The sequence below is a fragment of the Heterodontus francisci genome, chromosome 32 (assembly GCF_036365525.1).
Source record: "Heterodontus francisci isolate sHetFra1 chromosome 32, sHetFra1.hap1, whole genome shotgun sequence".
Classification (NCBI taxonomy): Eukaryota; Metazoa; Chordata; class Chondrichthyes; order Heterodontiformes; family Heterodontidae; genus Heterodontus; species Heterodontus francisci.
In genome coordinates this window covers 20364284-20391555 of record NC_090402.1, presented here as the reverse complement: position 1 = coordinate 20391555, position 27272 = coordinate 20364284, and the positions used below count along the sequence as shown (strand labels likewise).

The 27272-nt window shown below is 44.6% G+C and overlaps 1 protein-coding gene across 7 annotated transcripts in view; it reads left to right on the top strand.

The window, feature by feature from the left end:
• ralgps1 (Ral GEF with PH domain and SH3 binding motif 1) overlaps positions 1–27272 on the top strand; it is a 650997-nt gene that overhangs the window by 190394 nt on the left and 433331 nt on the right. For all 7 annotated transcript variants that reach the window (XM_068012423.1, XM_068012421.1, XM_068012419.1 and 4 more), the window contains one exon: positions 191–283. In XM_068012423.1, the coding sequence (XP_067868524.1) occupies positions 191–283 (93 nt within the window). The remainder of the gene's footprint in view (positions 1–190; positions 284–27272) is intronic.

Sequence of the window (27272 nt, the reverse complement as noted above, 5' to 3'; positions counted from 1 at the left end):
TGGAATAATGACTTTGCATTTCCAAGCAAAGAGTTCAAAACTTTTCGGAAAATATCACTGAGTGAATCTTGTATAAAGATAATACATTAGGAAGGTAACTGACTTGAATTTGAACCGTCCGGCTTGATTTGCCCTGATATGAGAGAAAATTTTGAATTATTGATTGTATTTATTTTCCTCTCATTTCCAGAAATTGCTCGAATTAAACAACCTTCATTCTCTCATGGCAGTGGTCTCAGGTTTACAAAGTGCACCAATTTTCAGGCTCTCAAAAACCTGGGCAGTAAGTTTAATTTTGCTTTTTTATTAAATATGCATGAGATAATCAGAATGTTCACTTTTGCCTTTTTCAGAAAAGATAAAGGGAGCTTCATGCTAATGGTTTAGGGAGTTGTTGTTCAACATGTTTCTCATGTAAGGAACCATATATATTCTGTCAACTTTAGTTCTGTGAATCTAAATTATTAGCCGAGTAATTGGCAGTGATGAGTTACAGAAAAAGATAATTTTCTAGTAAGTGGGATATGTATATTTTAATTGGGTATAATCAGTATAGCTCACTAATTATGCACACTATTGCAACGGTCACCTGTCTGATAGTTCATTTTCCAGCCACCATAAACTTGAGCTCATCCAGTCTCACTCTCGTGCTCTCCCCCTCCCTTTACGCCCCTCCTTAAAAGTTACCTTTTTTTCATTCATTGGCTGTGGGCATCACTGGCAAGGCCAGCTATTATGGCCCACCCCTAATTGCCCTCGGAAAGGTTCTGGTGAGCTGCCTTCTTGATCCACTGTACTACATGTCATGCAGATACACCCACAATGCTGTTAGGGAGGCAGTTTCAGGATTTTGACCCAGTGACAGTGAATGGTGGTATATTTCAAGTCAGGATGGAGTGTGACTTGGAGGAGAACTTGTAGGTGGTGGTGTTCTCAGGCCCCAGCTGCCCTCCTTGTTCTGGACGGTAGAGGTCATGGGTTTGGAAGATGCTGTTAAAGGAGGTTTGACAAGTTGCGGCAGTGCATCTTGTAGGTGGCACACCCTGCAGCCCATATGCATCGTTGGTGGAGGTGGTGAATGTTTAAGGAGGTGGATGGGATGTCAGTCAAGCTTTGTCCTGGATGGTGTTGAGCCTCTTGAGTGTTGTTGGAGCTGCACCCATCCAGGCAAGTGGAGAGTATTCCATCACATTCCTGACCTGGGCCTTGTAGATGGCAGACAGTGTCATGCAGGCCCCCACCTGCCAAGAATGAGGCACGTTAATTTTGCCACATGGACATTAACTTTCAACTTGTTGCTGGGAAGAAGAGAAGGCCTGTTACAAGGGGTTACCAGGCCGCTGGCTGGAAAGATATTTTTGTATATTAACAGACAGTGGTTGGAACAAAGGAGCTATCCCCTGCTCCAATACAATCCACAAATAGACATGGTCAAACCAGTCAGTCACATGACTAACCTGCTTGGCAGTCTGGGTTTTTTTTCTGAATTGTAGAGTTTGAACTGAGTTTGGAAAAGAAAGCAGAATGCTCCTGGACTTAAAACCCACTGAAGACACGAAACCCAAGTGAGAAAAGTCTCCTACAGCAAACAAGGTTTAAGAAGAATACAGGGCCCCAACAAAAGCAAGATCTACCTACAATCAAGGACTCTACAGTGAGCTCGAAGAACCATACAACAACTCTTCAGATATTGCCTCAAACCTTTCACTTTATTTTTCTCCTCTTTTCTGTCTCTATTTTTGCATGTGTGTAATGCGTATGCATGCCAGTGTGGGTGCATTGTGTATCCGTAGGCTGATTCAACCGAATTAGAGTTTAAGTTTAATAAATTTCAACTTTCTTTAAACCTAAGAAAGGCCTGTTTGTGCTGGTTTCTTTGCCTTATAATTGGAAAGCGGGTGAACAAGGATTCACCAAGGGGGAGCTAAAAATAGCGTGTTTAAAATTGAACCCTGTTACAATAACCCCAGGCAAAGGCTGAAAGGGAACCCTAGAGTCCTCTCTCACCTGGTTGTAACAACAGGCTTTGGGGAGTTGGGAGGCGAGTTACCACAGAATTCCCAGCCTCTGATCTTCTCTTGTAGTTGCAATATTATGTTGTCCTGTGAGTTTCTAGTGGATTGTGACCCCCACCCCCCACCCCCCCCCCCCCCCCCCCCCCCCCCCCCAGGGTGTTGATGTTGGGGGATTCAGCAATGGTAATACCATTGAAAGCCAAGGGAAGATGTTGAGATTCTCTCTCATTGGAGATGGATATTGCCTGGCACATGTGTAGCGTAAATATTACTTGCCACTAATCAGCCCAAGCTTGAATGTTGTCCAGGTCTTGCTGCATGCGGCACGGACTGCTTCAGTACCTGAGGAGTTACGAATGGAATTGAACACTCTGCTTACATAGTCGCTGATGATTGCAAACATTTAGTCACCTGTACTAATGCCACCTCCTTTGGCTCAGTGACAAGTTTTATCAGATCGTGCTCCTGTCAAGCACTTGTTGTTGATTTTGGGTTATTGGGGAAAGCTATTTCTAATTATTTAAATGAGCATGTGTAAACAAAAAGTACTAAAATGAATTATTACTAAACATGATGAGGCAATTTTTGTTGTACGTGAGAATTTGTGTTTCTGGTTAAAATACTAACCTGTGCTGCATGATGGCAATTTATGTTCTAGTTAAAAGGCTGGAGGGTTGTAATCAGCCTGCAGTTCTCTGTATGTATATTAGGTCCATTGTTTAATCTATATGAATAGCTAACCAATTCTGTTTCAGTTCGATAAACTCAAATGAAATGAAAATATAGAAAGCTGGCTAATGGGGAGTATTTATTAAAAGTTGGTCAAACATGATTCAAATCCACCAGCTACAATATTCTGTGAAGTTTCACAGACAAACTTCTGAATTATTTTACGACCCAAAAGCATCAGCCATTTCTTAACTCCTTAAAAATTAAGAGTAATCCCTGTATCCCTGTATTATAGCAAGGCAATAGCATCTCCATTGTGGGTGTGACTGGATTCTTGAATACAAAACCCCAACTGTTGAATACATGGTCACACATAGTAGTGAATTTATCAATTATGTTCTAGACAATTATTGTAAGATCTGGAGCCATGTGCTGGCAAAAAACTGGGAATGCCCTCTCCCACAAAATAAAAGTGGGATAGGAAAGAGGTTAGAAAAGATAATCCCCAAAGACAAGGTGGACCAGAAGGATATTGGCAGCGAATGGACTGCACACAATTCCTGTCTCCATAATATTTGCGTACTGGTGCAAGGAACATCTGTGAGAAGTGAAATCCAAATTCAACTCTGAATCGCACAGATGGGTTTGTTAATGATGCCTTCTGAATGACGTGCTGTCCTTGGGATGGAGCAGTGAAATTTCTACCTCTGATGAAGTTCAAATGATGCAATTGAATCTAATATTTGTTGTTGCTGTTCTAATAAAATCTACCACATTTCTAACTTTTCCCAGTTCTGATGAAGGGTCATCAACCTGAAACTTTAACTCTGTTTCTCTCTCCACAGATGCTGCAGACCTGCTGAGTATTTCCAGCATTTTCTGTTTCTATTTAAATGATTCTTTCCGTGCAGGAGGAAGTCTGGCCAATTCCTAAACTAAAGTGCCAAGTGGAATAGATGCATGGACCAGTTTTCTGTAACTAGACCTATGTAATTTGAGGTCTCCGAGTCCATTTGCATGCACATTTTGGCTGCCGTTCTGGACTCGAGCCAATCATTCTAGGTTCACTTGTGCTCTTTCTTTTATAACTTGTCTCTTTACGCCTCCTAGACCCCTCTCCCCCTCTTGTCATGCCTTCTGTCACTTCTCCACTCTCAGGTATTCTGTCCTCCCAATTTCCTACCCCAACCCTTCAATACCTTCCTGCTGTCTTGCCACCATCCCATGATTGACTCCCTATTAGACAAGCCTACAGCTCCCTCTGTGACTCTCTTGGCATCCTTCACAGGCTTATCCAGGCATTGGCTCATTATGAGTAGCAACCCTAATTGCCCCATCCCACTCTCTCATCAACCTTCCCATCCTGTGCTCCTGCTGGGGGCTGATCTTGCCAATCTTCTCCCTGTTCAACTCACCCCTCCCACTGCTGACCCTGTGGACTCTGCCAGCGGATCAGGTCTCACTGCCCATCTACGCATCACCCTCCAGAATGTCAGTTTATTTGTGAACAAGGCGCTTGCCATCCATGAACTTGCAGATGATATCGACATCATGGCCTTGATGGAAATCTGGCCGAGGTATGGTGACACCTTGTCACTTATTGAAGCCTCCCCACCTGGCTATATCCCCCAGCACTTGCTCTGCCAAGACCATTTGGCAACACCCAGCTCTACTTGCCCCCACCAATCTCTGTAATCTCCTGCAGGCCCACAACCCTCCCAAATATCTGCGCTCCTCCAGTTCTGGCCTCTTGAGCATCCCGATCTTAATCACTCCACCGTTGGTTGCCGTGCCTTCAGTTGCCTAAGGCTAAGCTCTGGAATACCGTCCCTATGCCTCTCTGCCTCACTTTTCCACTTTAAGACATTCCTTAAGTGGTTCTTTTCGCAAGCTTTTGGTCACCTGACCAATTATCTCCTTTTGTGGTCATGATGTTTTATAATGCTCCTGTGAGGTATCTTGGGACATTTTATTACCTTAAAGGTACTATATTTATATAGGTTGTTGTTGAAGCCTGACCAAATTCCTAAAGTGCCAAGTGGAATAGACACATGGAACAGTTTAGCTGGACTAAGGAGGCAGAAATGGATATACCAGTTTAACCTGTGTTTAGAAACCGCTCAACAGTTCGTCTACGCGCACAAAATAATTCCTAAATTCGAGACTGTTGATAACTCGGACCAGTCCTTTCCAGAAGAGACAGGTTAGACATTGAGGTCACTTATTTCAACAACAAATATTTGAAACCTAAACAGAACTGTTCTGGAAGGGCCTAATGACAAGTGTGATTTGTGCAGATTTAAAGGTTTCCACATGTGCTATGTTATTTAGTTCAGTGTTAAGTGAGTACTTGTTTGAGTATTATCTTAAAGTGCAAAAAAAGTCAAGTCAATTTTTTCTAACTACTTTTATTTTAACATTGAAGTGCAATTATTGACTTCAAATACTGAGTCACAATACAGTGCTGGAAAATGGAGCTGAAAGGAGTGCATGCTGCAGAATCCCCCTCCAAAAAAAATAAGCAAAGTGATTCCTGACAACGGCCGCTGACGTCCTCAGGCTGCGCCAAGAAACGCACATGCGCAGACGGCTCCTGCTGTCTGCACATGCGCGGCGTTCCGACTTGCGAGGACTGGTTAGCGCATGCGCCAACAACGCCGCGCTCTTTCTCCACCACCCCCCTGCCACCTGCGCTCTTCCCGCCACCCACGCTCTCCCCCCTCCCCCGCCACTGCTCTCTCCCTCCCCCCGCCACCCGCTCTCCCCCATCCCTCCAGACGCTAGCTGGAGGCCGCTCCGACATCGCCTTGCTTCTTGGGGCAGGGCGGTGTGGTGCAGGAAGGAAGCAGGGGGCAGGGAGTTAGCGGCCAGAGCGGAATGGCACTGAAAACAATTAGCATTATGCAGCACTGTCAGAGGTGCTGTACTTTCGATTTCCATTTTGTGCTGCCATAGGTTTACTTTTGCCATTCTGTGATTATTTGAGCAGCGCCATCTTTAGTCCTGGCAGCTGCCTAGCGTCGCAGACTGTGACGTTTAAGTGCAACAGGCTGCATTGTGCATGTGCCAGTAGAGCGCCACCTAGTGGTTGTGTTGTCAGCAAATGCAGCCAAAAATAAATGGGAAACCATTTATAAATCTACCACTGCAAAAATTGCACCTTTTGTGTAACTGCTGGAATACTGGCAAGAGCTGCAACTGAAGTCATGATGAGTTGGTGTCCACTATATTCCCACTGTAACTATTTCTTTTTGTGTTGACAATTGGATTTAAATTTGGAGAGAAAAGCGAACATGAAATCCAATATATTGTAAAGGAGTTAATGTGATTGTGTGAAGTGATGGTCTTGACCATCATTCAGGGCTATTCTTCAGGTTGGCAGGGAGGTTGGGGCAGAGAGAGTGGTGTCGGCGCCTTTTTTAAATTAAAGCTGTTTTTCAGCTTTCACTAGTTTTGTGGGCTGATATATAGGTGGTCCCCTCCCTCCAAACCTCCAGCTCCCTCCTGAAACTTGGGTGACTGACTGCCAGTGGTTTGGCCTCCATTACTGATGTTCTCAAGCCAGCAACAACAATTATCTCGCCCTTTCCTTCTTCTGACCATTAGCCTAGGTTGCTTTTTTGCGGGGTGGGGGGGCGGTATGCTTTCTAACTTCTTTCTCCACCCCATTTTTGTAGAAAGTGTTTGTAGGGATTGTGAACATGACAGGTATTCACATATTACATATTTGGTAAAGTATTCCACAGTATTCAAAGGTCAATAATAAAAGCAAAATACTGCAGATGCTGGAAATCTGAAATAAAGACAAAGTGCTGGAAATACTCTGCAGGTCAGGCAGCATCTGTGGAGCGAGAAACAGAGTTAACTAGCCTGGATTTTAAGAGCCTTGGCAGCAAGTTCAAAAAAGGACAGACCGTGTGCCAAAGAGCTGCCGCGATCTTAAGCTGGGGCGCCTGCCTCTTTCTTCCCCCACGCCCCCACCCCCCCAATCTTGTGGAGGGGGTGGGTGGTCCATCCCCGACAATGGTGTCAGCTCCCTGTGCACAGGTGCTGGCATCATTTTTAAATGGCAGCCAGCCCTGCCGCCTAATTTATATTTTTAAAGTTAGACTCCCAAAATTAAATAAATTTCTAGCAGCCCTTTCCCACCCCCCCCCCCCCAATATCAATTGCATTAATAGATTGCCCTTCTCCCCACCCCCCCACAAACACTTACCTTTAACACCTGACCTTTACCCCCCAAACTGCACAATATTTATATTTCAACCCTTTCCCACCGTTCCTACACCCATTGCATTTATTTTACCCTGTGTCTCCCCACCCCAGCCCACAATCCCCCCCACCGCACTGAAAATCTTATCTCCTCTCCCCTTCCCACCATTGTGGCACTGCCTTTCCCTGGACAGGGATTTTAAGATGTGGGAGTGCCTGCTGTTACACTGAAGATCGCGGTGGGGTCTTCAAGATTGCAGATAAGCGTGTGTTAATTCATTCATTTTATTGATTTGAATATTTTATTGTGGTCCTATCACCCAGCGATTCGGTCGGGGGGGGGCGGCCACAGAGCCTTACCGCCACCGGGAGGATTGGGCTGGGCCCTCACGGTGTCGAGGTCCGTGGTGGGCCTCATCCAGACACATCTTCAGGACACCGCCCCCCCCCCCCACCCCCCCAAGGCCATGGAACCTGATACCTGGGAGAGAACAAAATCCAGCCCAACGTTTCAGATCTCTGACCTTTAAGGTCACAGACCTGGAAACATTAACTCTGTTTCTCTCTACACAGATGCTGCCAGACCTGCTGAGTATTTCAGCATTTTCTGTTTTATTTCTAAGGTCGATGTTTTAAGAATCTATTCATCCTTATTATGGAGATACTGCTTGCTTTCGATAACACCAAGATCAACTTAATATTGAACGACTTAAGAAACAGCTGATGTCTCATGAATACTCAAGTTTGCCTAGGTATCTTCATGGAATATTACCTAGATTTCAGTCATGCTTGACCAAAAGAAATAGACCTTTAAAGATTGTTATATTTACCAATGTGTGTTCCCACTGTTACTTTGTGATTGAAGGAACTATGCAATGAGTAATTAATGTGAAGAATAATGTGCTTCAACTAAAACTGTGGTCATTTATCTCGATGACTAATGGTGTGCAACAGCTAACAGGGACAAGCAAGTTGAAAATTCCCCATCAGCCTGCCTTTTATATTTTGTCTTCATCTTGAATTATGAATTGCTATTTTATTGCCCTGAAACTGAGTTGGCTTCGGGGTACATTATTGCATAATTCATTCACACATGCACACACTCCAAATCAAACTCTCTGGTTCTAATTATTCAGAAGAGATGAAAGCCCCCAGAGCTAGTGATTTTAACTCAAATTGATTTTGGAAATCAAACAGTTCTTAGAATGTATAGATGCGTTAGTGCGCGTATTTGAGAGGTGGAAAGCATTCAGTAGATTCCATCCTGCTGATAATTCTACCATAGTAACTTTAGCATTTTAAAGTTCTGGCCTTTTCCACTAGAAAGCATTCCAATGGAAAAAATTTACACAGCTCAGTTTGTTGCCATTTAAAATTGGCCTGTAAGCTTGCATATGAAGAATGCCCATTTGGGTGAGGTGCTGGAGGACTTCAAGCATTCAGGAAACCAAATTCCGACACAAATCGGAGGAGGAATGATAGGCCAAAAAAAGATCGGCACTTTTCTCGCTGCAAACCTACATCCACATTATGCCTAAAGTCTGAAAATCTTTTAGTCGATTGGGATGAAAATATTTTCCCACTGCCTCCAGTCGTCGTCTTCAGTCTGGCCCTGTATCTGTAACTAGTGATATATTTACAGTAGAATAATTTTCAGTAACTCATTACATCCTGGGATTGTGATGACTTTTGACAGTCCCGTCCACACTATTATTGGCCAATCTGACAGGGAGGGGAACATTCTCTTCCTGCAGGACATTAGTGAACTAGTTTCCAATGTTAAAGCAGTAATTACACTTCAAAAATACTTCATTGGGTGTAAAGTGCTTTGGGACATTCTGACATTACGAAAGGAGTCATTTAAATACAAGTCTTTCTTTCCTTTTGCATTGGACTTTTACCACAATTCCACAGTTCTTTCAGCCCCAAAAATTAGTAAATTTATTGAATGCAGTTTTACAGCTTCTTCTAGGGTTTGAACACTCAACCTCTTGATTGTTCATCTAGTACCTGTATGAATATCAGAGAGACTTCTGGTGGTGAAATTGTGGAGAATGTATGACAAACGGGGAACTGTCTCGGGTCTGTGCTTTACCTCCACAGTCTTCAATCTATACAGGAGAACCCATCTCTGCTTTCCCACACCACAGCCTCTGCAATTCCTGCAGACTTCCTGGTCTCTGTCCCAGCCCAATCATGGATATATCTCTTGGTTCCACCTGGACACGGACTCATTCACCCAGGGTTCATCAGAGTAAACGGCTGATTGAGAATTAACTGGATTTTTCTCAAAAATTCTCCTTGTTTGTCACTTTCACTGTGGAGAATCAGGGAACTGTGCAGAGACATCTGACAAAGACAGAGTATGCTGATACCAAGCTGATGTTTGAGCTCAAACTTGCTTTACTGGCCATGAAGGCTGGTAGCAGCAATGGCCTTTCACTCCCATATATTGGTACTGATGCTGGTGGAGTTCTCTTGCTGCACAGAAATGGGCAGGCTTCAACAAAGGCAAAGAATTGGGGTTTACAAGCAGCTGCCAATATGTAGCTCAGCAATTAGCCTCAAATTGGCCCGTTTGCATTACTTCCTCGTAAGCCTTTTCAAACCAGCTTAAACACCTTAGCAGCTGAACATCAGAGCTGTGCTGCACACTGCCCATGAGCAACACCAGTGGAAGTCAGCTAGTTTGTGTGTATTTTTTTTTTGTAAATTCTGTGTTCCACCATGTGGAGAATATCATTATTGGACAATAAAACACTTTCTGCTATGGCCCAGTGTGAGCATTCTGGGAATCGGGACAAAATTAAAACGCCTTTAATTCTGTCCCAATTACCTGCTTTAACTCAAAAGCTTATGACAATACTCATTGTCTCCACCAGTGTGGCTTGCTTTGTCTACTTTTCATATCAACCAACATCATTGTTTCTTTGAGATTGGAGTTTAGTGCCAAATAGTCAGCAGTTCATGCTGTGAGTTACACTCCTCGGGATTAGACTGAAAATTAAGTTGATTTCACTTCAGAATGTTGCATTTATCAAAGCAGGGGAACATATTTTTGAAGACCGCAATTGTTGACAACGCGATCGGTAGGTGGCGCTGTTTTGGCACATGCGCAGATACAGCATGTGCCACGAAAACGTCACAGCCTGCGACTGTTGCAGCTGCCAGGACTAAAGATGGCGCTATTCAAAAAATCACAGAGATGAAACCTAACAAACACGTGGCAGAATACAATGGCCGGAGCGGGCCGGGGAGATCAGCGCGGGGGCCGGGGAGATCAGCGCGGGGGCCGGGGAGAGCAGCGCGGGGAGACCAGCGGTAGCGGTGCCGGGGAGGGGAGGGAGAGGGAGAGGGAGGGGGGGGAGAAAGAGGGAGAGGGAGGGAGAGGGAGGGAGGGGGGGAAAGAGGGAGGGGGAGGGGGGGAGAAAGGGGGAGGGGGGAGGGAAAGAGGGAGGGGGAGGGGGGAGGGAAAGAGGGAGGGGGAGGGGGGGGGAGAAAGAGGGTGGGGGAGGGGGGGCGAGAGAGATAGAGAGGGAGGAGGGAGGGGGGGGGAGAAAGAGGGTGGGGGAGGGGGGGCGAGAGAGATAGAGAGGGAGGAGGGAGAGGAGGAGAAAGAGGGAGGGGGGGAGAAAAGAGGGAGGGGGAGGGGGGGAGAAAGAGGGTGGGGGGGAGAAAGAGGGAGGGGGAGGGGGGGAGAAAGAGGGTGGGGGGGAGAAAGAGGGTGGGGGAGGGGGGGAGAAAGAGGGTGGGGGGGAGAAAGAGGGTGGGGGGGAGAAAGAGGGTGGGGGAGGGGAGGAGAGAGAGGGAGGGGGGAGGGGGGGGAGAAAGAGGGAGGGGGGGAGAGAGAGAGAGAGGAGGGGGAGGGGGGGAGAAAGAGGGGGGGGAGAGAGAGAAGAGGAGGGGGGAGGGAAGAGGGAGAGGGAGAGAGAGAGGAGAGGAGAGGGGAGAACGGGGAGGGGAGAGGGGGAGAAGAGAGGGAGGGGGAAGAGGGGGAGAAAGAGGGAGGGAGAGGGGGAGAAAGAGGAGGGGAGAGGGGGAGAAAGAGGGAGGGGAGAGGGGGAGAAAGAGGGAGGGGAGAGGGGGAGAAAGAGGGAGGGGAGAGGGGGAGAAAGAGGGAGAGGGAGGGGAGGGGGGGGAGAAAGAGGGAGAGGGAGGGGGGGAGAGGGAGGGGGGAGGGAGGGGGGAGAGAGAGGGAGGGAGAGGGAGAGCTGGGGGGAGAGGGAGGAAGGGGAGAGAGTGGGGGGGGGGAGCAGCGGAACGGAAGATGAGTGCCTTTTTCTGTGCATGCGCCATAAACACAACAGCAAAAGACTTACTGGCCAGTCCCTGGACCCGGTGACACCAAGGTCTTCGCACGCTCGCTCCCCGCGGCTCTCTACGGCCTCTCGCTTCCGGCCCTCTCCATTCAGCCGTTCCCTCCAGCTGCGGATGCCCAATCCAGTTGCTTTCTCCCCTACCCAGTTGCTTTCTCTCCTACCCAGTTGCTTTCTCTACTTCTCCTCAGTACTTCAGGCATTGCAACTGTTTGGTCCCTGCATTTTGCATGCTCCCTCTCCCCACCCCTCCCCGCACTCCCCACCCCCTCCCCTCCCCTTCTTCAAACACCCCCTCCCCTTCTTCAAACACCCCTCCCCTTCTTCAAAACACCCCTCCCCCTCTTCAAACACCCCTCCCCCTCTTCAAACACCCCTCCCTCTCTTCAAACACCCCTCCCTCTGCCCCCCCACCATAGCTGAATATCTGAAGTGCAGTTGCAAAGTCGGGGAAATAGCATGCAAAACAAAACCTCAACAATTCTGGGTTTAATTATTGAAAAGTTTTATTAAGTTCATTAAGTATCCGAGGAACTGCTGTGCATGGATACATGAGTGTTGTGTCCAGCATTCCCGTTAGACAGACAGGCCGAGTCTCTGCTATGCACAGCTGAAGAGATTGTTCCTGGAGAGCCTTGTGGTGAATAAAAGCTTGGCTCTCTATTCCACTACTGTATTGTCCATGTGAAGAAGGCAAAGTCACAAGAGTCTGAGCTCAGTCTATTCTTGGTGAATGTTCCCCAAGCGCATCCCAATGTGCATTCCCAATTCATCCATAAATGCAATGTTCCTTTCCACATCGTGATGAGCTCCGCAGCATGATCTAGTTGCCTTCGTTGCTTGAATGCTGACCTTAAGTCTCAAGGATTGTTTTCTCGACGGCATGTTTTACATGAAAAGAAATAAAGCAAATCAGAGTCAGAGCTTGCCTCCCTCCATCCACTGAAATTACTGTTGTGCACACCTTTTTAAGTTCTGCAGTGAAGGCACCAATTGATAACGTCGCCAATGAAGCACTTATTACCCACCTCAGATGCAGGAATCAGCACATCCTTGCGTCCTCTCCCGCACTGCCTCCTTTGCTTGAATGCCGTCCTTAAGTGTCAAGGATTGTTTTCTCAAGGGCACGTTTTACATGAAAGAAAATAAGGAAAGAACATCAGTGTCAGAGCTTCCCTCCCTCCAATGAAATTACTGTTGAGCATGCTTTGTGTTCTGCGGTAAAGGCATGTACTGATAACACCGCCAATGAATCACTTAGTACCCACCTCAGCTGTAGGAGGCAGGATGATGTTACTGCCCCTATCTCGTGATGGTTCAATGCTGCTCTCAGGGAAAACATGAATGATGTGAGGGTGCTGGAAAAGAAGCACATTTCTTTTGGGCTATGAACATAAAGCTGGCCATTTAGCCCAGCAGTTCCCTGCCAGTGGTTGTGTTACTCGTGCGTCTTTCCATCCATTCCCATTTAATCCTGCCTACGACTATCACCAGTTGTGTTCACAGCAAGAGCATTCACATTTCTGCTACCACTGGACACGGCATGCTTGTTTCTTTTAGTGCTCAGTCTCTTCTTGCTGAATGTTCCCCAAGTGCTTGACCCCTTTGGACGCCCTCTCTGCTTGACAGGCAGCAACTGGCAATTGCGGAGTCTCACAAGGCTCTGCATGGTTGTTTCAACGTCAGATGGGGTAACAGGTGGCTGTGTGTCCATGAGCACTGCCCTGATGGGTGTAGGAGCAGGTGACTGTGTGTCCATGTGCACTGCCCTGATGGGTGTAGGAGCAGGTAACTGTGTGTCCATGTGCACTGCCCTGATGGGTGTAGGAGCAGGTAACTGTGTGTCCATGTGCACTGCCCTGATGGGTGTAGGAGCAGGTGACTGTGTGTCCATGTGCACTGCCCTGATGGGTGTAGGAGCAGGTAACTGTGTGTCCATGTGCACTGCCCTGATGGGTGTAGGAGCAGGTGACTGTTTAACTGAGCAGCAAGGAGAGGGTACCGCAGGTAGGGGAAGTGGAGATTTGAACAGGCAGGCATATGTATGGTCCATCAGATCATTAGGCCAGGGGGTGAGACGCTCAGGATCCAGGGTTTGTGACACGTGACTGATGTCCAGCGCGCGGCCACCTCCATCCGAAGGTGCTTCCGGGCAATTGTTGGGCATAGTAAATGGCTCCATCTCATCAGCCAGTCCTTGCTGCCAGCGGAGAGTCTGTTGCCGCAGCCAGTCCAGTCTCCTCATGAATGCTGCCGTTCCACTCTGCAGAACGGCCTGTTGCAGCTGGTACAATTGATCTGAAAGCAAGCGGTATTTTTCATTGTGGCTGAGGGGCCTTGGCTGTTCCTCTGTAATCACAATGGCAGCAGCCATGCCTGTCGTCGTTGGTGTCTGAGATGCACGCCAGCGACAATTGGGGGCGAGCCTGTCCAAAGGCAGACCCAGATGCCTCTGCACAACAACAGCATGTTTGCAGGGCAACAAAGTCTGAATGGAGAAGATGCAGCTGCAGGTAGCCTGGCCATCATGTATCTGCAGTGTGTACTGTTTGGCGCCAGAAATCACAGTCACTGTGCCTTCATCCTGCTACCTGCGGTGGCCCAGACAATGGAAATGTTTTCAGAGCAACTCGCAACAAGGGCTGGAGAACATGCGGTGGCCCAGACAATGGAAATGTTTTCAGAGCAACTCACAACAGGGACTGGAGAACATGCGGTGGCCCAGACAATGGAAATGTTTTCAGAGCAACTCACAACAGGGACTGGAGAACATGCGGTGGCCCAGACAATGGAAATGTTTTCAGAGCAACTCACAACAGGGACTGGAGAACATGCGGTGGCCCAGACAATGGAAATGTTTTCAGAGCAACTCACAACAGGGACTGGAGAACATGCGGTGGCCCAGACAATGGAAATGTTTTCAGAGCAACTCACAACAGGGACTGGAGAACATGCGGTGGCCCAGACAATGGAAATGTTTTCAGAGCAACTCACAACAGGGACTGGAGAACATGCGGTGACAGTAATTGACAAATTTCAGAGTTACTGTCATTTGTGCTTCTATCTCTTGGTTGTTGCTTCTCTGAACTTTCCTTTCTTGTTGTTTCTAAGCTCTAATATGCTGTGTCGATGCCCTCCTTCCACCTCTCTCCATCCTCAATCTTGCCATTTTTCTGAAGCTGTTCAATCTTGCTCGGCCCTTGCCTTCCTCTGTGCCACCCACACCTTCCTCTCGCAATCAGCTGGCTTTTACTGCTCAATCTTGGCATCACCTGACCAATACTGGCTTGACACTATCTGCTCTTCTACACTACTCAACTTTGTGGTGTCCTGGACTCTGGGTTTGCAGTCTTTTATCTAGGTATCTAAAGTACTCTAATATCTACTCATTTGTGAAATATTTTCACTGCAATGTAATTGTAGGACCAGTTCTTTATGAATTGTTTTTTTAAATTGCTGTACAATGTGTTCTAAGATGCTGTGTATAAATGTGGGATTACTGAAACCACTTCCATCATATAGTTCTGGGCTGAGATTTATGCTCCCGCCACCAAAATTGGCAAGCGAAAACAGGCTGCATGTCACGGAGCCGCTGCAATATTAAGCGTGGCGTCTCGTTCAAATAGCCAGGGTGGGCGGACGCCCCCCCCCCCCCAAAATGACACGGAGGGGGTGGGCTGTCTGTCCCCAGCAATGGCGTCAGCTGCCTGTGTGCGGGTGCTGACGCCATTTTTAAAGGGCTTCGAGCCCCACTATTCAATTTAAATATTTAAAGAAACATTTAATTAAAAAATTAAATACATTTATTTTGTCCCTCTCCCAGCCCCCCCATAACAAATTAATTACTTATCCTCTCCTCCCTCCCAAAAGCACTTGCCTTGTTCACCTGACCACCTCCCTCCCCCAACCCAAAGTACATAAACTTTAAACCATAACCCTTCCCACTATCCCCTACACCAGTGATATTACTTTGAACCCGTTTTTCCCCCCCGCCCAACTCCCACACTGAGAAACCTACCTCCTCCTCCCCCTCCCCACTAGTGCTGTGCCTCGGTTCCCCGGACGGGGATCTGAAGGTGCGGGAGTGCCAACCAGCGGCACTAATATCGCACCGGAACAGACGGCAGGAACGTAAAGGTAATCAATTCATGAACTTAAATTTATTTCAATACGTTAAGGGCGGTCCTGTTGCCAGCGACGAGGAGTGCTGCCAAGAGGCCTCTGTACTGCCAGCAATATTGGGCCAGGCCCTTGCGGCATTGGGGTGCGTGGCGGCCCTCTCCCGGAGGCATTTTCTGCACCGCCCTCCTCCCAGCCACGACCCCTGACGTCAGGGGGTCTGTAAAATTCAACCCAGTATGGATCGCTTGCTGAGCTACTGGTGATGGTGGGCAGAAGGGGAGAAGAGAATATATTGAACTGAATTTCTAATGTAACAAAATTGGATATATATGATTACTGCAATGGGGGGGGGGGAAAGCCAGCAGAGGTGAACTCTGGTAAAGGTGTAGTGAATGATTGAATGAAAAATGTTCTTTGTGCTTGTAAAATGTGTGATATATATATCCTAAAAAGTTAAAATGCATTGAACACTAGGAGTCAGTGTTGCAACTTGAGGTTCATATTCTGCCACTGCAGAACACATTATTTATCTTCCTGCTAACTTCACACAGCTGAGATTTGTAGGAGTACAGTGAATGAGAGTGATTGTAAACCTGTTCAAATTATGTATTCGTTTCAAAAGTGCAAGACATGGACGAATGGACAAGATATAAATAACTGTAGACAGTCACACTCACAAAAGAGTGTTGTGGTAATTCTGTGTTTAAACTCCCGACAGTAGATGTTTGCAAGGTGAGGCCCTGTTTCTGGAATAAGAGCTTGCTTGCTGATTTTTTTTTTTAATAACTGGAAAAAGGTAAGCATTGCAAAGTGGGCATGTTGGCCTCTGCATCTGATTCTCCAATCCATGCTTCTGCGAAGTTCCAGGACAGAAGAACTCCATAAAATATATGTGGAGGTGTCGGCTAGATTTTCTGATGGTCACCTACAAAAAAAAGTTAATGTTACATTGTCAGATTAAATTGGTTTTTAGTATTACATCGCACAGAAACAGGCCATTTGGCTCAACAGGTCTATGCTGGTATTTAGGCTTTACTGAGCCTCTTCCCAATTTACTTCATCTCACCCCATCAACATATCCTTCTACTCTTTTGTCCCTAATGTGCGATCAAACTTCCCATTAAATTCATCTGTACCATTCACCTCAACCACTCCAAGTGGTAGCAAGTTCCACATTCTCACCACACTCTGAGTAAAGAGGTTCCCCTGAATTCCCTATTGGATTTATTGATATCTAATATTTATGGCCCCATTTTTGGACCCTCCCACAAGGCGAACGATCTTCTCTGTCTATTATTTTGCCATGTTCACTGTCATGATATATATGCATAATGTGATGCTCTGCTGTGGTGATTCTGATATCAGACTCACTGAATTATGGGAAATACAGCACAAAAGAAAACACCGTTAAGCACATTGGGCTTGTTTTAGTTCTTGCACTTCAGTAAGAGCTCTGCTCTAATTCTATTTCCCTGCTCTCTCACTATATCCTTTTTATATTCTTTTAAAATACTTATCCAATTTCAATTCCATTTTAAACGATCCTTATAAATTGCCTGTAGCACTGCCAGGGTCAGTTGTTGTTTGTTTCCTCTTATGTACAAGACGACCATGAAGTTAGGAGAGAGATTGGAGAAACTCCCTCCATAAATCCACCAAGCATCAACATGGCAAAATTAAATGGGGATGTTGGCGCAGCAATTTATAATGAAGAATGTTGATTAAAATGTATGCCCAAAAACTGTGCGAGAAGAAAATAAGTTTTGGAGGCAGGAAGTGTGTACCCTATGCAAGATTTTTAAATATATATATATAAAGATGAGTACCTCTGCATCAGGAACCGCTTGTGGTAAAGCATTTCATGTTCTAATAACCCCTGAAAACATTTCTAACTTCCTCCTGTTCCACCAGTGATAATTCTGTCCTATGCCAATCAGTGGACAAAATTTTTCAGTGTTTACTGTTTCAAAACCTTTCAGAATTTGGAAACTTGTTCTAAATCCCTTTTCTCTGCTCTATTCTAGTGAAAAAGACCATGACTACAAGCTCTTGTTTTGGCCTGTGTGAGCCATGGCTAAGTGGCAGCACTCTCGAGTCAGAAGGCCTTGGGTTGCATACCCAGTTTAGGACTTGAGCACAAAATCCAGGCTGACTCTTCAGTGCAGTACTGGGAGAATCCTGTTTGCGCTGTCTTTCAGATGAGGGCCCCAGTTTTACAGGATGTCCTATTCAAAAAAAAAAAGATCAGGAGAATTATTCTGGCCAATGTTGATGCCTGAACAAACATTTAAATAAAAAGGATTATCTGGCCATTCACATGATTTCTGTTCATCGGACTTTGCTGTCTGCCAATTAGCTGTCACATTTCCATGCATTGCAATAGTGAGTGCACCCCAACAAAAAAACTTTGGCTGTACAGCGCTTTGGGACATCCTGAAGTCATTAAAAGCACTATATAAATGCCAATTACTTATTTTTTTTCTATCATTCTCCCGAATCTTTGCTGTAGCCCATCTAAGGCTCTAACCCCTTGATATAACTAAATTCCATTTTTTAATATATACACGCACATACACAAGATTGCTATAACCATCAATGGAGTGCACTATATAGCAATATGATCTCTCATGATGTTGTCTGTGTTGTTTTTTTTAATGCCCCTCAAGTATTTTTCTTACTGGTATGTCTAACCCTTGGATTGTGTCCAACCTTTCTTGTCCATCACTTTTCATGCAGGGCCTCCTCTCTCTCAATGCTGCGATTTGTCTCTGTATGGTCACCCAATGTCTCCCTATGGCTCCTACACCTGTTCCTTAGTTGCTGTTCTGTATCTCTCTGTCCTACTGTTTGGCAAAGTTCAGAGAATGCAGCAAGATGGCAGCCAGTAGGTACTCTCGAGTGATTGTCAGGAAACTGTGGAGACAGGCTGCCTGGGGCTTGGTGTAGTTTCTGCAGCTGTGCCAAATACTGAAGATTGTGGGGAACTGAGGACGTGGCGGAATGTAGTTCCCATGTGGAATAGGATGGGTTGAAGTAGTCTTCGCACTGTGTTGGAGGGTATGGTAGAAGTTTTGAGAGAGAGGTGGTGTGGAATATTGAAGCAAGTGGATAGTGCTGAAGTATTTTTGATTTGTTCTTGGGCAGTTTTAAGCTGCTTCTTTTGTGCTACGGACCATTTAAGGTGCATTATACTTGAGACTTTAGTAATAATGGATTATTGATGTTTGTTGAACTCTCACATCACAGGCCAAGCATCCCTTTTATATATTTAAAAGAAGGACTTCCATTTATATATTCCCTTTCACAATCTCCGGATGTTCCAAAGGGTTTCGCAGTCAATGAGGAACTTTTGAAGTGTATTCACTGTTGCAATGTTGAAAACATGGCAGCGAACTTGTGCACAGCAAGCTCCCACAAATAGCAATGTGATCATGACCAGATAATTTTTATTATTACTTATGTGATGAATATTGGAGAGAGCTGCCTATGCTTCTTTGAAACAGTGTCATGGATCTTTTATAAAAGCAAAATACTGCGGATGCTGGAAATCTGAAATAAAAACAAGAAATGCTGGAACCATTCAGCAGGTCTGGCAGCATCTGTGAAAAGAGAAGCAGAGTTAATGTTTCGGGTCAGTGACCCTTCTTCGGAACTGACAAATATTAGAAAAGTCACAGGTTATAAACAAGTGAGGTGGGGGTGGGGCAAGAGATAACAAAGGAGGTCTAGATTGGACCAGGCCACATAGCTGACCAAAAGGTCATGGAGCAAAGGCAAACAATATGTTAATGGTGTGTTGAAAGACAAAGCATTAGTACAGATTAGGTGTTAATACACTGAATATTGAACAGCAGCAAGTGCAAACCTGAAAAAAACAGCGGGTAAGCAAACTGAACAAACTAAGATGAAATGAAATAAATGCAAAAAAAAGATTGTAAAAAATGTAAAAAAAGAATGTAAAAAAAAAAGGAAGAAAAAATAACTAAAAATGAAAGTAAAATGGGGGGCTGTCATGCTCTGAAATTATTGAACTCAATATTCAGTCCGGCAGGCTGTAGTGTGCCTAATCGGTAGATGAGATGCTGTTCCTTGAGCTTGCGTTGATGTTCACTGGAACACTGCAGCAATCCCAGGACAGAGATGTGAGCATGAGAGCAGGGGGGAGTGTTGAAATGGCAAGCAACTGGAAGCTCAGGGTCCTGCTTGCGGACTGAACGGAGATGTTCCGCAAAGCGGTCACCCAGTCTGCGCTTGGTCTCCCCAATGTTGAGGAGACCACACTGTGAGCAGCGAATACAGTATACTACATTGAAAGAAGTACAAGTAAATCGCTGCTTCACCTGAAAGGAGTGTTCATGGATCTTTTATATCTACCTGAGAGGGCAGACTGGGCCTCTTTGTTGTCTCATCCAAAAGACTGCAGCTGTGACAGTGCAGCACTCCCTCAGTACTGCATTGGAGTGTTGACCTAGATTTTGTGCTCAAGTCTCTGGAGTGGGACCAAAAACCTCCTGACTACCAGGCAAGAGTCTCAGCTAAAACAGAACAGTTGCTAGGGGGTACGTATAACAAGGATCAGGATCTTACAAAACACTTCTGTCAGAGGTGCCATCTTTCGGCTGAGATGATAAACAAAGGCCCCATCTCTCGTAGACATAAAAGATCCTGTGGCACTAATTCAGCGAATACCAGGACACAGTCCCGGTCAACATTTACCCCTCAACCAATATCACTAAAACTCTTTATCTCGTGAAAACAGGTAAAAAGGGGGCTTTTCTACAGAGAATGGCTATATTTCTTTCAAAATAGCTTCCTGTGGTTGACTGAATGACTTCATGTCTCAGTAGCACTGTTGACTTTTCTGGATATTGCAGCTAAATGGGACACTATGTACAATCTGTAATGCTCTCTTGTGGTAGCCAGCTGTCATCTCTTGGCTGTTACATGGCTTAGTTTTTGTTACTAAGCAATATTAAGGTATTGTGTGTTTTATGCTTTTATTTGGCAGCTAGAACTACCATTTCTTGGCTTTTTTTTCAACTTGAGGAAATCCAGTAGACATGACTCAAAGGATGGCTGCCCACATTGTGAGCTTCAGTTCATTCTTACTGAAACATTTAATAATTCCGTGCTACTGCAGCAAGTTTTGAATGATTACGGGGCTAATATAACATGAGTCACCCTGTTCTAGACAACCTGGAATAAAAGTTATTATGATGTTTTTGGTTGTTTGAATCTGTTATCAGAGCTAATATATTTGTAAAATTACACATTTAAGGATATGGGCAAGTGTCTTTACTAACAGTTAAATTAAAAAAGTACTGTTAGTGGATTGTACATTTGCCAAGCAAACTCGTTCAGCCATGACTTAAAAGGATTGTATGGAGTGTGGCTGAGGCACATGGGCGCCAGATCATCTCAGCTTTCAATCACTTGGTGGCTGTGCAGTTTGGGGTTGTAACTGTATGTAGAGTAACGAGTTGAACGTTATTGTTAAAATAATTGAAGCTAGTATTTTCTTAACACATTTTCCCCTGTTCGCCACTGGACTAAGTGGTTTTCTGTAGAACATTTTACTTTTTAGTTGCAATTCCAGTAAGAATCATAAGATTTTACATTTGCCCCTTGTGCCTGTATTAGCTCTCAGAAAAGGGTTACTTCCTTAGTCCCATTCCTCTGTCCTTTCTCCAAGACTCATTATAAAACTGTGCTCATATTTTAAACGCTCCAGGGAGCATAGATGCAAGCTTTTTAGATTGAGCTGAGAGTTCTTTGCATTCATAGTGCATTTAGATGAATAAGAATGGGATATAAAGAAAGACTATTGTAAAATAGTTAAATCTAACGAGGCATGGCAATTGGATTTACGTCTGTCCTCCATTTCTTACTCTGAACAGCTTCTTCCAGTGCAGAGAGGATTTAGGGGAGCTTGTACTGAAATTATAATCTTTTTATATTGAAAGTTGGTCTATGTCCGGATTCTTTTTTACTTCAAAGAATGCTGGTCGTTTATGAAATACTTCACTGATTTCTTAACCTTGAGGAAACTCTGGCATTGTATCAATACAATGAGTGAGTGATTCTCCCTTATGGGCGTAAAGATGATTTGGACAGTAATTTGCTAAATCAGTTAAATTATTGCTGCTATTGTGTAGTGATATGACACTGCTGGTAAGTTTTGGTCATAAATTAGAGTCCAAAGGATGCAAATCAGTTTTGTTACATGGGAACAGGAGTAGGACATTGAACCCCTCGAGTCTACCCTGTCATTCAGTTAGATCATGGATGACCCGTACCTCGACTCCATTTACTGGCCTTGACACCATATCCCTTGGCAGCCTTACCTAATCAATTTCTGCTATAAATGTTGGGGTAAATGTAATCGTGGCTACAGTGCTTCAGAGAGTTTTGTGGTTGTAGTTGTAAAATATCATCATTCTGGGTAACAAATCCCCAGAATTAAGAGTCATTGTTCCCAGTCCGAAACTACAAAAATTGTTAGACGCACGCTCAAGTGTGGAGAGAGATTGAGAAGGCAGAAAGTATTGGAGTGATAACTGTAAAGCAAAGCACTTATGATGAATGATTTACAAGTGTTTTGGGGGTATATCAACATGATGAAAGTGGTTAAGATCATCTGGTAAGACATCATTGAGGTGAAAGATCTATAGGTTTCAATGTGAAAGAAACTAGTACTGTAAGAACAGTGATTGCTATAAGCATTGAAAATAATGAGAGTTAAAAACCACTATTCACTCTGTGATTTGTGCTTTGCCTGTTGAATGTTATGTTCTTGAAGCATTATTAATGGGAGCCTATAAGTAGACCATGTAAATTCCCTTTGTGGGAGTTTTTCATCAGCATCCACTGCTGGTTTTGCTATTCAGTGATTTTATTGCCGCTTATGAGCAATTTCTATTCTCCTAATGGAATATGCTTCTGCATATTTGTGTTAGTTGAAACTTGATCTGTGAAGAAGTGTCATGATTTTGGGTGTTTACACTAGATATTTTCTTGGGTTCAGGCACCAGCCATTCCCATCAGTAGACTCTATAACCCCTAGGAACTGGAGTGCATCCTTTTTTGCGCCACATCTATGTAAATGATGCTGAGATCCAGGATTGTAGCAGAGAACCTGTACTTTATTCACTGGTTACTGCAATGTATCGTGTGCTCCTGTCTTTGAGAGTGGACTAAACCTTTGAACAAGCAGATTTAGGTACGTATGACAGGTGAATGAACGGTAAACAACATAACATAGTGCAAGGTATATTACACTAATCTTCTCGATACCTAAAATAACAAAGGTTATATTTGTTTTCTTTCAAAACATGGACTATAAGCAGGCTACTTGCTGAAGCCATAACCTGGATTAACTCAGTTGCATGGTATGCTGTAAAACTTAAAGCTCACATTTCTGCAGCTATTGTCTGAAAGACTCAAACACTCATTGCACACTGACTCTCGAGTAACATAGGCTTTGCTTAGCAATGCAATCTGAGCTCCTCTGATATACAGAAACAAAAGGCATTAGATAGCTCCATCTCTCAATTGTATGACCCTAAAATGGAGCAGATATGTGGTCATAAGTTCATCACCAACACTGCCTAGTTCCACCTCTAACATCACCCAACTCCAACCCTGCCTCAGCTCATCTGGAGCTGAAACCTTCATTCATTCCTTTGTTACCTCTAGAATTTTACTATTCCAATGCTTTTGTGACTGGCATCCCATCTTACACCCTACATAAACTTGAGCTCATCCAAAACTCTGCTGCCCATATTATTAACTTGCACCAAGTCAGGTTCACCCATCACCCCTGTGCTCGCTGGCCTACATTGGCTCTTGGCCTGTCAAAGGCTTGATTTTAAGATTCTAACCCCTACTTATCTCTCTAACCTCCTGCAGCCCTTTAACCCTTTGAGATCTCTGCAATTCTGGCCGCTTCTGTATCCCTAATTTTTCATCTCGCCACCCTTGGCAGCTGTGCCTTCAGCTTTCCAGGCCCTGAGCTCTGAGGTTTGTTTCCAAAGTCTCTTCACACCACTACCTCTCTTCTTCAAGGCGCTCCTTCAAATCTATCTCTTTGTCCAAGCTTTTGGTCATCTGCCCTAATATCTCCTTATGTGGCTCAGTGTCAAATTTTGTTTGATAACACTCCGGTGAAGTTTGGGATGTTTTACTACATTAGAAACATAGAAAATAGGTGCAGGAGTAGGCCATTCAGCCCTTTGAGCCTGCTCCGCAATTCATTATGATCATGGCTGATCATCCAACTCAGTAACCTGTTCCCGCTTTCGTCCCATATCCTTTGATCCCTTTAGACCCAAGAGCTATATCTAACCCGTTCTTGAAAACATACAATGTTTTGGCCTCAACTGCTTTCTGTGGTAGCGAATTCCACAGGCTCACCACTCTCTGGGTGAAGAAATTTCTCCTTATCTCAGTCCTGAAAAGTTTACCCTGTATCCTTATACTATGACCCCTGGTTCTGGACTCCCCCACCATTGGGAACATCCTTCCCATTTCTACCCTGTCAAATCCTGTTAGAATTTTATAGATTTCTATAAGATCCGCCTCGCTCTTCTGAACTCCAGCGAATATAATCCTAACTGACTCAATCTCTCCTCATACGTCAGTCCACCATCCCAGGAATCTGTCTGGTAAACCTTCGCTGCACTCCCTCTATAGCAAGAACATCCTTCCTCAGATAAGGAGACCACAACTGCACACAATACTCCAGGTGTGGCCTCACCAAGGGCCTGTATAATTGCAGCAAGACATCCCTGCTCCTGTACTCGAATCCTCTCGTTATGAAGGCCAACATAACATTTGCCTTTTTTACCGCCTGTTGCACCTGCATGCTTACCTTCAGCGACTGGTGTCCGAGAACACCCAGGTCTCGCTGCATATTCCCCTCTCTGTTTATAGCTGTTCAGATAATCTGCCTTCCTGTTTTTGCTATCAATGTGTATAACCTCACATTTATCCAGATTATACTGCATCTGCCATGCATTAGCCCACTCACTAAACTTGTCCAAATCACCCTGAAGCTCTCTGCACCCTCCTCACAATTCACCCTTCCACCCAGTTTTGTGTCATCTGCAAATTTGGCGATATTACATTTAGTTCCCTCATCTAAATCATTAATGTATATTGTGAATAGCTGGCGTCCTAGCACCGATCCCTGCAGTACCCAACTAGTCGCTGCCTGCCATTTGGAAAAAGACCCATTTATCCCTACTCTTTCTTTCCTGTCTGCCAGCCAATTTTCTATCCATCGCAATACACTACCCCCAATCCCATGCGCTTTAATTTTGCATGCTAATCTCTTATGTGGGACTTTGTCGAAAGCCTTCTGAAAGTCCAAATAAACCACATCTACTGGCTCCCCCTCATCAACTCTACTAGTTACATCCTCAAGGAATTCTAGTAGATTTATCAAGCGTGATTTCCCTTTCATAAATCCATGCTGACTCTGCCCGATTCTACCACTGTTCTCTAAGTGCTCTGCTATAAAATCTTTGATAATGGACTCTAGAATTTTCCCCACTACCGATGTCAGGCTGACTAGTCTATAATTCCCTGCTTTCTCTCTACCTCCCTTTTTAAATAGTGGGGTTACATTAGCTACCCTCCAATCTATAAGAACTGTTCCAGAGTCTATAGAATCTTGGAAGATGACCACCAATGCATCCACTATTTCTGGGGCCACTTCCTTAAGTACTCTGGGATGCATGCCATCAGCCTTCAATCCCATCAATTTCCCCAACACCATTTCTCTACTAATACTGATTTCTTTCAGTTCCTCTCTCTCACTTAGTCTTGTGTTCCCCAACATTTCTGGTGTGATATTTATGTCCTCCTTTGTGAACACAGAATCAAAGTATGCATTTAGTTGGTCAGCCTTTTCTTTCTTCCCCATAATAAATTCCCCTCTTTCTGACTGTAAGGGACCTACATTTGTCTTCACCAATCTTTTTCTCTTCACATACCTATAGAAACTTTTACAGTCAGTTTTTATGTTCCCCGCAAGCTTGCTCTCGTACTCTATTTTCCCCTTCTCAATCAATCCCTTGGTCCTCCTTTGCTGAATTCTAAACTGCTCCCAATCCTCAGGTCTGTTGTTTTTTTCTGGCAAATTTATATGCCTCTTCCTTGGATCTAATGCTATCTCTAATTTCCCTTGTAAGCCATGGTTTGGCTACCTTTCCCGTTTTACTTTTGCGCCAGACAGGGATAAATAATTGTTGCAGTTCATCCGTTAAAGGTGCTATATAAATGCAAGTTGCTATTGTTATAGTAGATCAAATAGCCATTCGTCGATGCCTACTATGTTTGTAATTAAATGACTGTGGAACTAGTTCACACTTAAGACCCTCCTTGAGTTTGTTGTAGATGCTTGTACTTTGCCAAGGCCTAGTAGCCAAACTGGGGTCTGAGCTGATGGCTGTTCTGTTGAAAATACTTTGTGTGACCTTGGATGTTAACCAATAGCATACTGGGATGGCTTTCATGTGACTTAATATAGACCAGTGTGGAACCATATCACAAATAAATATGTGAGGGCTTACACTAAACTTTAGCAAGACAATTTAAAAGAAGTTGTGGGAGTTACTGGCAGCTAGGTGCAATCCTGAGACGAGAATACAAAATTGCATTGAGACTCCCCATTATATAATAGAACCCATCAGTTTGTGGCATTGTGCTCCTATTACATTGGCTTGATCCAGTAACCTAAGCCAACGCAAAAACCATTCTTTCTTTGTACCAGAGTAAATTCGGAATACTGTATTTTTTTTATTCGTTCATGGGATGTGGGCGTCACTGGCAAGGCCAGCATTTATTGCTAATCCCTAATTGCTCTTGAGAAGGTGGTGATGAGCTGCCTTCTTGAACTGCTGCAGTCTATGTGGGGGAGGTACACCCACAGTGCTGTTGGGAAAGGAGTTCCAGGATTTTGACCCAGCAACAGTGAGGGAACGGCGATATACTTCCAAGTCAGGATGATGTGTGGCTTGGAGGGGAACTTGCAGGTGGTGGTGTTCCCATGCATGTGCTGCTCTTGTCCTTCTAGGTGGTAGAGGTTGCAGATTTGGGAGGTGCTGTCTAAGGAGTCTTGGTGCATTGCTGCAGTGCATCTTGTAGTTGGTACACACTGCTGCCACTGTGTGTCATTTGTGGAGCGTGTGAATGTTTGTGGATGGGGTGCCAATCAAGTGGGCTCCTTTGTCCTGGATGGTGTTGAGCTGCTTGAGTGTTGTTGGAGCTTCTCCCATCCAGGCAAGTGGAGAGTATTCCATCGCACTCCTGATTTGTGCCTTGTCGATAGTGGACAGGCTTTGGGGAGTCCGGAGATGAGTTACTAGCCGCAGGATTGCCAGCCTCTGACCTGCTCTTGTAGCCACAGTATTATTATGGCTACTCCAGTTCAGTTTCTGGTTAATGGTAACCCCCAGGATGTATAACTCTGTAACTAGATATTTAAAGAGTTTATCTTGAATTACTCGATATGGAGTTCATAATGGAATGTGAAATCGAACTGATGTGCTTTGGTCCAACTTGAATTCCACTTGTTTTGATTTTTTCCTTTCTCCCCCTAAATAATTATCTATCCATTTCTTCTCGTATTTTCGTGAAATGAAATGGTTAATGAGTTTTTGTTAAAGCTAGGTCTTTTAATTTGCAATTTCCAATGACTGCAGAGAATCCATCAGCAGTCAATGTGCTTTCAGCATCTTTGTGGTCTGTACAATAACTCTCGTTGATGAAATGACTGTAAATTGGACCAGCGCCCAAATTCTGTCAATAGTTATTTTTCTGTATACGCTATCTTCTATTTCCAGTGTAGCAATTTAAAGATTACACTTCTTTCAAATTCTAATCACTCCATTCAGATTCTAAAAAGCTTACTTTTTTTTGTATCCAGCAATCCTGT